General features: G+C 34.0%; 1 protein-coding gene across 7 annotated transcripts in view; it reads right to left on the bottom strand.

Moving 5' to 3' along the window:
- Nucleotides 1–14,799, bottom strand: part of LRBA (LPS responsive beige-like anchor protein) — a 772,859-nt gene that overhangs the window by 439,365 nt on the left and 318,695 nt on the right. For all 7 annotated transcript variants that reach the window (XM_027067081.2, XM_027067078.2, XM_027067090.2 and 4 more), the window contains one exon: nucleotides 13,601–13,709. In XM_027067081.2, coding sequence (XP_026922882.1) covers nucleotides 13,601–13,709 — 109 coding nt within the window. The remainder of the gene's footprint in view (nucleotides 1–13,600; nucleotides 13,710–14,799) is intronic.

The following is a 14,799-nucleotide window of genomic DNA, read 5'->3' as shown; positions in this document are numbered from 1 at the left end:
AAGTGCACTCACCATCTGTCACCATATAGTCAATAAAATGTTAATGACTATATTTTCTATGCTATACTTTACATCTCTGTGACTTATTTATTTCATAAATGAAAATTTACTCCTCTTGATCCCCTTCATCTGTTTCACTGATCCCCAACCATCTACTCCCTGGCAACCACTACTTTGTTCTCTGCGTTTAAGAGCCTGTTTCCTGGTTTGCTTTTTCATTTGTTTCTTAGATTCTGCAAAAAAGAGAAATCACATGGTAATTTTCTTTCTTTGACTTATTTCACATTGAATAATCCCCTCTTTGTTGAAAATAGCAAAATTTCACTCCTAAATATATACCTGGGGCGCCTGGTTGGCTCATTCAGTTAAAGCATCTGACTCTAGATTTCAGCTCATATCATGATTTTCACGGTTCATGGGTTTTAGCCCATGAACTCCACGCTGACAGCACAGAGCCTACTTGGGATTCTCTCTCTCCCTCTCTCTCTACCCCTCTCCCACCCACTCCCTCTGTCTCAAAATAAGTAAATAAATATTTATGTGTATACACATACACACACATATGTGTGTGTGCACGTGCACACACAAACACACACACACACACACACACCTTTACCCATATATGAAAAATCTACAGTTGACATAATACTCAGTGGTAAAAAAAAACTAACAGCCTTTCCTCCTAAGATCAGGAACAAGAAAAAGATGTTCACTCTCACCGTTTTAATTTAACACAATACTGGAAGTCTTACCCACGGCAATCACACAACAAGGATAAAGAAGAGTCATCCACACTGGTAAGGAAGAAGTTAAACTGTCACTCTTTGCAGATGGCATGATACTATATATACAAAACCTAAAGACTCCTTCAAAAACTACTAAAACTATTCAATAAAAGAACTGAGTAAAGTTGCAGCATAAAAAATTAATACCCAGGAATTGGTAATGTCTCTATACACTAATAACGAGGTAGCAGGAGAGAAATTAAGAAAACAATCCCATTTACAATTGAATAAAAAGAATACAACTCCTAGGAATAAAACTAACCAAGAAGGTGAAAGACCTGTACTCTGAAAACTGTAAACACTATTGAAAGAAATTCAAGGTGACATACACAAATGGAAAGATACTTCACAACCATGGATTAGAAGAATTAATATGGTTAAAATGTCCATAATACCCAACACAATCTATGGATTCAGTGCAATCCTTACCAAAATACTAATAAGCATTTTTCATAGAACCAGAACAAATAATACTAAAATTTGTATGGAACCACAAAAGACCCCAAAAAGCCAAAGCAATCTTGAGAAAGAACAACAAAGCTGAAGGCATCACAATCCCAGATTTCAAAATATGCTACAAAGCTGTAGCAATCAAAACAGTATGGTACTGGCACAAACAGACATACAGATCTGTGAAGCAGAAGAGAGCCCAGAAATAAACCCATGCTTATATGGTCAATTAATCTATGACAAAGGAAGCAAGAATATATACAACAAAGAAAAGACATTCTCTTCAACAAATGGTGTTGGGAAAACTGGCAATTACACGCAAAAGAATGACTACACTATTATCTTACACCATACACAAAAATAAACCTAAGATGGATTAAAGACCTGCATGTAAACCTAAAATTCCTGGAAAAGAACATAAGTGGTAATTTCTTTCAAATGGTCTTAGCAACATTTTTCTAGGTATGTCTCCTAAGGCAAGGGAAACAAAAGCAACAATAAACTACTGGGACTACACCAAAATAAGGAGCTTTCACACAGCTAAGGAAATCATTAATGCAATCTACTGAATGGGAGAAGATATCTGCAAATGCTATGCCCAATAAGGGGTTAATATCCAAAATATATAAAGAACATATACAACTCTATACCAAACAAACAAACAAAAACAGACTAAAAAATGGGCAGAGGACCTGAACAGACAGACATTTTTCCAAAGAAGACATACATGTTGGCTTTCCAAAGAAGCCAACAGACATATGAAAAAATGCTGGACATCACTATTCATCAGGGATATGCAAATCAAATCAGAATGAGATATCACCTTATAGTATCAGAATAGCTAAAATAATAAAGACAAGAAAAAACAAGTGTTGACAATAACATGAAGAAAAAGGAACCCTCAAGCTTGGAGAAAACTGCATTGTTGGTGAAAATGCAAATCGGTACAACTACTATGGAAAACAGTATGGAGGTTCCACAAAAAATTAAGAATAGAAATATCATATGATCCAGTAATTCCACTATTGGGTATTTACTAAAAAAAAAAAAAAGCTAATATGAAAAGTTATGTGCACCCCTATGTTTACCACAGCATTATTTACATTAGCGAATATATGGAAGCAACCAAAGTGTCCATAAATAGGTAATGTTAAATTTTTTGGAAGTATCCTTAGGAGTCTAATTTGGTCAGTGGCAACATTCAGTAAATGAGTAGATTAGTATATGTGTATTTTAAAAAGACAACAGGATATACACAGGACTGTTAAATACTTTTGCAACCTCTGTTAAGACTAAAATTTTTTAAGTTACAATTTAAAAAGAAAACAAATGTAGATAAACAGATTAAAGCAAGACAATAAATATTCCTTTAAATTTTTCATTATTTTCTAAGGTTTCTATAAAAAACACGTATCACTTTAATAATTAGAAAAATAAACATTTATTTTAAAGAAAGTAAATGACATTAATCCCAAAACTTCAAATACTGAAAAGGTAAGTAGGATAATTCATGAAAATTAACTTTAAAACCGGTAGTTTAAGTCTCTATTATTACATTTTTAATTATGTTTCCTATACTTTCAGAACTGCCAAGTATATGTTAAATAATGTATTATTTTAACAGGAAAAACTTCATGATGCCATAAGGATATGAAGACACAGGTTACCCTGTGTTCTGGTTCAAAACCATCAGTTTCCTAACTATGTGATCAACACCAAATCCCATTCGCTCAATCCGTCCTACACAGTTAACAGATCTGTTGTGGTGCCAAAATGAGAAAATGCATGTTAAATCACCTAATAGATGGTGTTAGGTCAAAAACAACATAGTCATAACTTTCTTTTAGATTACATGAATTCAAATCCTAGCTTTACCACTTACTAGCTGTATGACCTAAAACAAATCACCTTACCTGTCTGAGCTTCAAGTTTCCTTATCTGTATAAAGTACCTCAAAAGATTACTATAAAAATTTACTTTATTCTTGGTGTAGGCTTAGATAAATATATGGTACTATATAAGGGTTTCTCAATTTTTAAACATTTTAAAGTACTGGATGGCTCAGTCAGTTGAGTGCCTGACAGCATAGGTCATGATCTCACAGTTTTGTGACTTTGAGCCCCAAATCAGTCTCTCTGCTGTAAGCACAGAGCCTGCTTTGGATCCTCTGCCTCCCTCTCTCTCTGCCCCTATCATGCTCGTGCTTTCTCTCCCTCTGTCAAAAGTAGATATACATGAAATCCTCAAAAAGACATTAGCCAACCGGATCCAACAATACATTAAAAAAATTATTCACCACGACCAAATGGGATTTATATCTGGGATGAAGGGATGGTTCAATATTCACAAAACAATCAATGTGATTCATCACATCAATAAAAGAAAGGGCAAGAACAACATGATCCTCTCAATAGATGCAGAAAAAGCATTTGACAAAACATAGCATCCTTTCTTGATAAAAACCCTCAAGAAAGTAGGGATAGAAGGATCATACCTCGAGATCATAAAAGACATATATGAACAACCCAACACCAATATCATCCTCAAGGGAGAAAAACTGAGAGCTTTCCCCCTAGGTCAGGAACAAGACAGGGATGTCCACTCTCACCACTGTTATTCAACATAGAATTGAAGTCTTTGCCTCAGCAATCAGACAACACAAAGGAATAAAAGGCATCCAAATTGGCCAGGAGGAGGTCAAACTTTCACTCTCTGCAGATGACATAATACTTTATACAGAAAACCCAAAAGATTCCACCAAAAAACTGCTAGCACTGATCTATGAATTCAGCAAAGTCCCAGGATATAAAATCAATGCACAGAAATCAGTTGCATTCAAATACACCAACAATGAAGCAACAGAAAGTGAAATCAAGGAATCGATACCATTTATAACCACACCAAAAACTATAAAATACCTAGGAATAGATCTAACCAAAGAGGTGAAAAATCTATCCAAACTATAGAGAAAGCTTATGAAAGAAAGAAGACACAAAAAACATGGAAAAATATTCTATACTCCTGGATGGGAAGAACAAATATTGTTAAAATGTCAATACCACCCAAAGCAATCTATATATTCAATGCAATACCTATCAAATTAACACCATCTTTCTTCACAGAGCTAGAACAAACAATCCTAAAATTTGTTTGGAACCAGAAAAGGCCCCAATAGCCAAAGCAATCATGAAAGAGAAAACTGAAGCTGGAGGCATCAGAATCCCAGACTTCAAGCTGTATTACAAAGTTGTAATCATCAAGGCAGTATGGTACTGGCACAAAAACGGACACTCATATCAATGGAATGGAATAGAGAACTCAGAAGTGGACCCACAAACATACGGCCAACTAGTCTTTGGCAAAACAGGAAAGAACATCCAATGGAATAAAGATAGTCTCTTCAGCAAGTGATGCTGGGAACAGTGGACAGCAAAATGCGAGAAGAATGAACCTGAACCACTTTCTTACACCATACACAAAAATAAACTCAAAATTATGAAAGAACTCAATGTAAGACAGGAAGCCATCAAAATCCTTGAGAGGAAAGCAGGCAAAAACCTCTCTGACCTTGGCTGCAGCAACTTCTTACTCAACGTATCTCTGGAGGCCAGGGAAACCAAAGCAAAAATGAACTACTGGGACCTCATCAAAATAAAAGGCTTCTGCACAGCAAAGGAAACAATCAGCAAAACTAAAAGGCAACCGACAGAATGGGAGAAGATATTTGCAAATGACATATCAGATAAAGGGTTAGTATCCAAAATCTATAAAGAACTTATCAAACTCAACACCCAAAAAACAAAGAATCCAGTGAAGAAAAGAGCAAAAGACGTGAATAGACACTTCACCAAAGAAGACATCCAGATGGCCAACTGACACATGAAAACATGCTCAACATCACTCATCATCAGGGAAATACAAATCAAAACCACAATGAGAATACCACCTCACACCTGTCAGAATGGCTAACATTAACAACTCAGGCAACAACAGATGTTGGCGAGGATGCGGAGAAAGAGGATCTCTATTGCATTGGTGGTGGGAATGCAAGCTGGTGCAGCCACTCTGGAAAACAGCATGGAGGTTCCTCAAAAAACTAAAAATAGAACTACCCTACAACTCAACAATTGCACTACTAGGCATTTATCCAAGGGATACAGGTATGCTGTTTCAAAGGGGTACATGCACCCTCATGTTTATAGCAGCACTATCAACAATAGCGAAAGTATTAAAGATCCTACATGTCCATCGATGGATGAATGGATGAAGAAGAGGTGGTATGTCTATACAATGGAATATTACTTGGCATCAAATAGAATGAAATCTTGCCATTTGCAACTATGTGGATGGAACTAGAGGGTATTATGCTAAGTGAAATTAGAGGAAGACAAAAATCATATGACTTCACTCATATGAGGACTTTAAGAGACAAAACAGATGAACATAAGGGAAGAGAAGCAAAAATAATATAAAAAAAGGGAAGAGGACAAAACATAAGAGACTCATAAATATTGGGAACAAATAGAGGGTTACTGGAGGGATGGTGGGAGGGGAGATGGGCTAAATGGGTAAGGGGCATTAGGAATAAACTCCTGAAATCATCACTGCACTATATGCTAATTTGGATGTAAATTTTTAAAAATTAAAGAAAAAAAAGTAAATATACATGAAATTTTTTTTAATTTAAAGTGCTGAACTGGCAAAAAAAAGTTCACTCTTTTATTAAAAAATTGTTTGCTAATGTGAAAATATATTTAAATCCTTCATCTAAAAGAAAAATATACAAATTTCTATATAAAGAATTAATCAAGCCTTATCATGGGATATTTTTCATAAAAACATTTGTTTTTAACACTTCAAATTAGCTTATTGGCCACTAGTTTGCAGTTTCACTGAAGCTAATAAGAAGTGAGTTCTGTATAGTAGATGAAACCCAAAGCAACATCAGTCAAAAGGACATTAAGAAATTCTTACTGAAGTGGATTTTAACTTACAAAGAGTCCTAAAAATTAAATTGTTATGTAACAATCTTGTTCAAGGTTTCCAGATATGTTATGAATTTAAATAAACTAAACTTTGAAAGATAATTTTTTTAATAAAAATGGTGCAAACTGTACACCTAATACATATACCAATCATATTTACAAAACAGGGTCTAATGTTTTGCACAAAATGATTTTTAATAAACATTCCTCCACAACTATAAAATTAAAAAATAAAGCTAAGATGTACCCCTAATCAATGATGTCATGACACTCAAGGAACATCTACCTAAATCAAAATCAGATGTCAAGGATAGCCCACTCAAATGATAATCACACAATGAACTAAAGAGGTATATTTCAGATCTACACTGTCACCAATACCCTGATAATAAATGAAACAAGTCAGCTGTTTTACAATCATAAATGGTATATAAACACATGACAACATCTCTTTGTTGCATGAGAAAGTAACTAGCAGTAGATAAAGTTCAGCCATTAGAATATAAGTGGTCTAGGACAAAATATGCATCTTGTAGAGTATTATTTAAGAGTTAAGATCAATACAGTTAGAAATATATCAAACATGAGTACGTCTCAATTAATCAGGGTTTTTTTGGTATAAAAAACGGGAATTATTTTTCTATTGAAGTAAAAGGCTAGTATGTAAAAAATACATCTTTGGTCTCTTAAAACTGAATCTCACATAGAACAGGTGAACAAATATATACATATTCTCTATTAAAATTTAAGTAATGATAAAATTTGTTAAGAAATACTTGTTTTTATTTAGGTATTTTATTGTCATGCTTTAAAATATTATAATACAGCAAATCTCAGAGCAAGATGATAAAGATTAAAATAAAAAACTACTAGAGAAAACATAAAACTAAATAGCTCAGAATAAAGCTGCTGTGTTTGCCAAAGAGTAAATTCTATTTACACATTCTATAATGTGAACCAAATACATAGATTTCAGATTAAGAGATAAATTACCTATGTCTGGATTCTACTTTTAACTCTGGGTTATCTTCTTTTATTGTTTCCTCATTCATAAAATGAGATATCATAGTTCTACCTCAGGGCTTTACTGTAAGGATTAAATTAGTTAAAACTTACAAAGCACCCATAAGAGTGCCTCACACAACTTAAGGGCTCAGGCAGTATTAGCTACTGTTGTCACCATTATCCTTCATCTGAACTGTGGGCATACACACAAGCATGGACACACACACTGCATCAAATCAGTTTAATCTTTTGCAAAGCACAATGTTTTATAAGTATTTTTACTCTTTTCAATTCCGTACGTATTCTCCTTCCTCATTCTCTCTCATTCATGCACATAAGAACACATATAACACCACCACCATCATCAAGAATTCAAACAACAACAACAACAAAGAATTAAAAAAATGAACTACAAGCTCAACCCAGAGTTACAAAGTAACTTCTCCATAAGCAATTAGAAAGGACATTAAGAGATAAGTTCCAGGTTAGGATGGTAGGTTGAATAGGCAATTAAATTTTTTTTTCATTTCAATTCTTAATTGAAAAGAATTGAAAAAAATTTCAATTCTTAAAATATTAGCAAACAAAGAAATTTTTTTGAACAAAAAAATTAATTAAAATAACTAAACAACAAAAAAAAACATAACATAAAGCACCAAACATTAAATAATTGGTTGCCATGAACATAATAAACATACTGGAACTAGAACTAAGGGTGCAGCAAAGTTTAGTTCTTAACCATGTCTCATGTGCTGAAAGCAATAATGTTGACAAAATTCCAAGAATTTTTTTAGTGTCTTCATATATGGAGACAAAGAAACTGAGCAGGTATCATCATTCTCTGCATCTTCTAATTGAAGATGCTGGAGAAACCTACAGGGCAAAAATAGGTGAAGCAAGGAAGCAAAAAGTAGCACTAATTTCCCAGGACAGGAGACTCAAGATTACTCTCTGAAATCATGGATAATGATTCAAAACCTAAACACATTTTTCCCTGATGAGATTTTTCCATAGCTTCTAATAAGCTGGAACAAACTTGGCAAAAGATATGTAAAATCTTACAAAAGAAACCAAAACTTGGGTGTGCTCAAAAAGCCTCCTCAGGACACCTGGGTGGCTTAGTCAGTTAAGTGTCCATCTCTTGATTTTGGCTCAGGTCATGATCTCATGGTTTCAGCTCAGGTCATGATCTCATGGTTCATGGGATTGAGCCCCATGTAGGACTCTGCATTAAAGGCACAAAGACTGCTTGGGATTCTTTCTCTGCCCTTCCCCACCCTGTCTCCCAAAATAAATAAACTTAAAAAAAAAGCCTCCTAATCTATTTCAAAGAGCTCCCTCCATATCTTTATGGTAAGTGATACAATACTGGGCAAATATCACATTGCAAAAATCAAACTGTAGCTCAGAGAGGGGAAAAATTAGCATTACATACAGTGGACAGAAGGGAAGAAGTCATTATGATATTCTGTTGGTTTAGACCTGTCTAAATATCTGTCTGGGCAAGACATTCTAAGCATGAACAAGATGAAAACTAAAAGCATTGCAGTGATGCAAACATATATCACCAATCAATGAATAAAAACACAAGCTAAATAATAAAATATTTACATAAAACTGGAAGATTCTATACAAATAACAATGACTCCTAAGAGAATATACAAAAAGTAAAAGGAAATACTCCATGATTATTTTCTTCTAATGAACAACGTAACAAAAATATAACTGAAACACACACAAGGTTAAAATAAGTGAATAAGATAAAGAGAAAAGCTGAAGACCAAAATAAAACAAAGAATAAAACATTATCATTACAGACAAATAAACTACAAATATCAAGGACAATATGTAACACTAAAAATTTAATTGCTGATGGCGAAAGGTCAAAGAAATTAAAAGAACAAGGAACTGACATGAAACACAAAAAGAAATATCTAACATAAATCTCGTTGCTAAAGAAAAAAATAAAATAGAAAACATTTAATTTGAAAAACTGAAGGAAAAATATAAATCTGCAAATAATAACAAAAGACCATATTCTAGGAAGACTGGATGAATGGGTATTCAATATTGAGCCACACTGCTGTTAAGGAAAGGAATTTCATGGGCAAATAAAGAAATCTCAGACAGAAGAGAAGGAAATAATTGATACGGATAAGATCAGACTGGCCTCAAACTTCTCTGAAAGAACACTTAAAGCTAGAAGACAAAGAAGGAATGTCTACAAAGTTCTAAAGGAACGCTGGGGTTAACCAAGAATATAAAACTCATCAAGAAGTCATTCAAATATAAAGACACCTGGGAGGCTCAGTTGGTTGAGCACCTGACTCTTGATCTTGGCTCAGGTCATGATCTCACAGTGTGTGGGTTCTAGACCCACATTAGGCTCTTGTACAATGGAGCCTGCTTGGGATTCTGTCTCTCCCTCTCTCTCTCAAAATAAACAAATTAACTTAAAAAATAAAATAAAAAGACAGCAAGCAAATGTTCTTAAACATGAAAAAGTTTTCAGTTTACAGAGAAAGTGAATCCTTGTGGGGAAAAAAAGTGATGAAAACTAGCCAATTAAGAAATGAGTCTGAAGAAAGAGCCTGTAATTAAGAAATTGTGACTAATAAAGGGGAGTATTGAAATCACTTAAATATTTTCAATCACTTAAGTAATATTAGAATTGTGATTAGAAAACATGAATGTTATATATTTGGACAATATGAAAATTAAAGTAGAACTTTAAAAATTGGGAGGTAAAGACAAAAACAATGGAAAAAATATAACGGGATGAATGCCCTCAGCTTTCATAACAGGTTGTGAATTGAAATGCAATTTAAAAAACAATGACATGAATAAAGCTCATTTTTAAAAAAGGAGCCATCAACCATTTAATCTTTTCATAATTTATTGACCTGTTCTTTAAGAAAGTACTGTGGCTTTTTTGTTGTTGTTATGGAAACATTTCTTTCCCTTTTTCCTCAGTTTTAACTTTGTTAAAGTTTACATGCAATGCTGCAATAAACAGCCTAGTATGTATATCCTTATATACTAGTACTTTTATTTCCAAAAGATATATTGACCCAATAGGATTACTGGGTAAATGAGTATTTGTGTGTGTGTGTGTGTGTGTGTGTGTGTAATTATCAAAATACATATGACCATAATGTCTTATAATAACACTTAAAATGTGCATTTCCACTAAAAATATACACAAATACTACTGCCCATCTCCCCTATCTCCTTCAGCAGTACATCACTCTATTTACTTATCACTTTTTACTTTCCCAATCTAAGTGTAGAGAAATGAAAAATCATGATTTCTGTAATTTATATTTCCTTAGAAGTTTTTTTAATTAATATTTTATATGTTACTGGTTACTTACATTCTTCAGTGCAATTCCTATTCAAATCCTCTGAGTATATGTCTCTGGGTTACTTTTCTTTCATCATTTCGTAAAAATTATTAATAGAGTAAACATATTATCATTCTTCCCATGTTCCATGATGTATTCACATGCTGCTGGCATCTTTCCTCAGTTTAATATAATGTGTAGTAATAGATGTGCACTTTTATACTTTCTTTTTTTAATTTTTTTTAATTTATTTTTGGGAGAGAGAGAGAGAAAGAGCATGAGTGGGGGAGGGGCAGAGAGAAAGGGAGACACAGAATCCAAAGCAGACTGCAGGCTCTCTAAGCTGTCAGCACAGAGACCAACGCAGGGCTCGAACTAACAGTGAGATCATGACCTGAGCTGAAGTCAGATGCTTAACCAAGTGAGCAACCCAAGTGCCCCTTACTTTTATACTTTCTAAGTGACAGTCTTGATTACAAAATTCTCTCATATGCCTTAGATCCACTTTTACAGTTTTCCAAATATTTTCCTAAAATATATACTATGTCATCTTTCATCCTTTTTTTCATTATTCCATAGAGGAGATTTTTTTGTATATGCTATCTTTTATAGTATCAATAAGTACTGTTTATCTCAAAAGGCAAGTCAAAACTCTTTTTTCATAATTCCTACGGATATGTTAAAGCATTTATTTTCCCATATGAATTGGATATTTGGATATTTTTAAAAGGATATTTAAGTTCCAAATTACTCCGCTGTTTTCCTGATGAATGGTATGCTAATGCATATTGTATTGAATTTACATATTAGAGAAAAACTGACATTTTTGTGTCACTAAAATTTTCTACTTTTGACTATAAAGGACATTATGGAGACAACTGAGAAGACATGAGTAAGGTCTGTAGATTAGTGTTATAACGAATGTTACGTTTCTGATTTGATATCTATGTAGAATGTGCAGAACTATACAAATTAAACCAGAGAATGGACGTAGGAAATTCTCACTGAAGAAATTAGAAACAGAAGATTACTACAAATTCAACCTACTCTCAAATTCATAAAAACAAAGAAAAAGTGGGAGAAATGCAAATGTAATACAATTTTAAGCATCACAGAATCCAGGAGAATGGTAAACAGGAATTTCTGTATTACTCTTAGAATTTTTCTATTAGTATCAATTTATTTCAAAATAAAAGAATGATTCTCTAGCTCTGTCTCTCACACATAAACACACACAGAGCAACATGTACAACCCAGCATAGAATGACTTTCCAGTAGTTTACATTTTGTTTACTATTAAGCTTTTATATTTGTTTCAAACAGTTATATGTGCATTCTTAAAGAAACTGACCCAAAACATTATTATCTTAAAATTTTTTTATGTTTATTTATATTTTTGAGGGAGAGAGAGACAGAGCATGAGTGGGGGAGGGGCAGAAAAAGAGGGAAACACAGAATCAAAGCAGGCTCCAGGCTCCAAGCTGTCAGCACAGAGCATAACATGGGGCTCAAACTCATGAACCTCGAGATCATGACCTGAGCCAAAGTCGGATGCTCAATCAACTGAGCCACCCAGGCACCCCAACATTATTTTTATCTTAACTATAAACAGATCATACTACTGATTTACATTCTTAGTGACTACTGCTACTAGTCATCAAAGAAATGATACTAATTTTTTTACATATTTATCATATCCAATAATTTTACCAAAGTCCCTGTTGATTCTGATAAAAAAAGTGTTCAAGAATCTCTTAGTTTTTTCTGGATCATAGCATTAGCACCAAAACATCAAAAAATGGTAAATAATGATGATAGTAGTTATCACACTTTTTTTCCTGATTTTAATAAAAATGATTTCACCATTTAAAATGATGTTCAGTAAAGTCTTCATCATATTCAGACTTTTATCAAATACATTTTTTTCTCAGAGTTTTCTTAGGGTTGGCTGCTAAAATTTATCATATACTTATTTCTACATTTATTGATGCCTTCATATGATTTTTCTATATTTAATTTATTGATATAATTTATTTCATAGGTAAGTATCTTAATATTAAACACTCTTTGGTTTGCGCAAGTAAATTCTAACTGGTCACAGTACATGATTTTTTCATTATGTTGTTAAATTGTTGGTTCGAGTTTTAGTTAAAACTTTGTACCCATATTCTTAAATGAAATTGGTCTCCTAGAATTTATTTTTCCAGTATCTCCTTCATGTTGTGACAGTTGTGTAACATGTCCTGGGAGTGCACTGTTTTTAATGCATCAGAAAAACATAAGCAACATTTGAATTACCTGCTCTTAACACTTTCCAAAAAACCCAGATGGTGCTTTTTAAACTTTTTTCTAACTCTTAGCAAATGTTCTTGCCAAATCTTCTACTTCACCTTAGGTGTACATTTTGGTAATTTATATACCACAACACCATTAATTTCCTCTATGAATTCACATTTGTTACATGTGTTCTGAAGCAACTGCCAAGAAAAGCAGCGGTCTCACGATGAGTCTGTCACTTGTTCCCTCTGTGAAGACTCAAAAGAAAGCTGTATGTTCATTTCCTCATTTACAAAGAGCAGCATGGTCACAAACCTCCAGGGTAAAAGAAACTTCATGCCTCTGAATTTCAGCTTCTCCCTAGAACCTGGAAGATCTTATCTCCACCATAGCAGTTTTCATTTCTGCTTGGTTGTCATTTCTGGTTAACTAGCTCTGCCGTGCCCAGAGAGGGCAAAAGTCCTTCCCTAATTCACTTTATTGGAAAACTACCAGAGCCAAAACCTGCTCACATGGTTAAGATGAGGTCAACCAAACACAGAAGCTGCCGTGAGCAACTTGTGGGAAAAAAAGGAGTTGAGACCAGAGGGCTATGGAGACTTGTAGTATCTTCCCAGAATCCCCCAAGACTCTCGAAAATTAATTTTTAATTTTTTGATGATATATGTTTGCTTAGACCATCTTACCGATGCAGTTTCCCATGATTACCATTAAAAATGGCAATTTGCTCACACCAACCACATGTTTAACCTACCTCAAATTCTGCATGTCTGTGAATATCCTCTGCTCGTTGCCTGCTCAGGATAAATTCAGCTTCATTTGCTACTCTTACTAGATGATCCTTCATTGTTTGACTAAGCAACCTATAAAGAGATTAATATTATCAAATAAGTAAATGTGTACATACATAAGACATATGATGGTTCACTGCTCAAAGTTGATGTATCTTGTTATGTGGAGAAGAATGTTTATACTCCTCTTCTGTCATCATACCCAATGAAGTACCATTACTTCACACTAAAAAATTAAAGGATATAGCAACAAAAGTTACCCTTCTGGCAAAAGTAGAATACCTTTTATCCAACTAGCTATCCAAGAAAAACAACTAAAAATACCGTATCAAATTTGTGTTTTAATCTTTTTAAAGGTATTGGAGAATTTACAAGGCAGCCACAAAGTAAGGAGCCAAGATCCTAGAGAAGAAAGCACACAGAAGACATTCAGCATGATATTTTTCACTGAACCATTTACTTTCCACAGTTGGAACTAGAGAAGCTAAACAGATTTATCAGTCTTACAGAGCTATGAAGACAAAAATTAAATGTTATGACCTGTCAAGGCAGAAGGATCCTAGCAGATTATCCAGGCTTACAGAAGGAACATAAGTATACCATAGGAAACAGAAAATAGACCAGTCTTTAAAAACACTAAAACAGACTCTCAAACAACACTATACTGATTTATACATAAGTGGGAGCCAAAACGCTAAACAAAAATTTCAGAATCTCATAAGGTGAGGAGAAAAAGAAATAGAAATACCAATGCATGAGAACTAAATTCCAGGCAAACTGGAAATAGGGCAAACTCTCACAAAGATTGAAAAACTCCAGCCTTGGGGCACCTGTGTAGCTCAGCTGGTTGAGGGCCTGACTTGACACAGGGCATGATCTCATGGTTTGTGAATTCAAGCCTCATATCAGGCTCACTGCTGTCAGCCTGTCAGCCTAGAGCCCACTTCAGATCCTCTATCCCCCTCCCGCACCCCCTCCCCAGGTTGTGCTCTCCCAAAAAACAAACAAACAAAAAAACCAAAAAACTCCATCTTGAATCAGGTCAGTCTTAAATTAACATAATCAGTACCTAATTTAACTGCTAATCAGAAATCAAAAGGAAATCTCTAGAGGAAGATATTATCACTTAGAGACTTATATTTACCCCTGCAATTTTAAATAT

This window comes from Acinonyx jubatus, chromosome B1 (genome assembly GCF_027475565.1).
Source record: "Acinonyx jubatus isolate Ajub_Pintada_27869175 chromosome B1, VMU_Ajub_asm_v1.0, whole genome shotgun sequence".
NCBI lineage: Eukaryota > Metazoa > Chordata > Mammalia > Carnivora > Felidae > Acinonyx > Acinonyx jubatus.
This window is presented reverse-complemented; position numbering and strand designations above follow the sequence as displayed.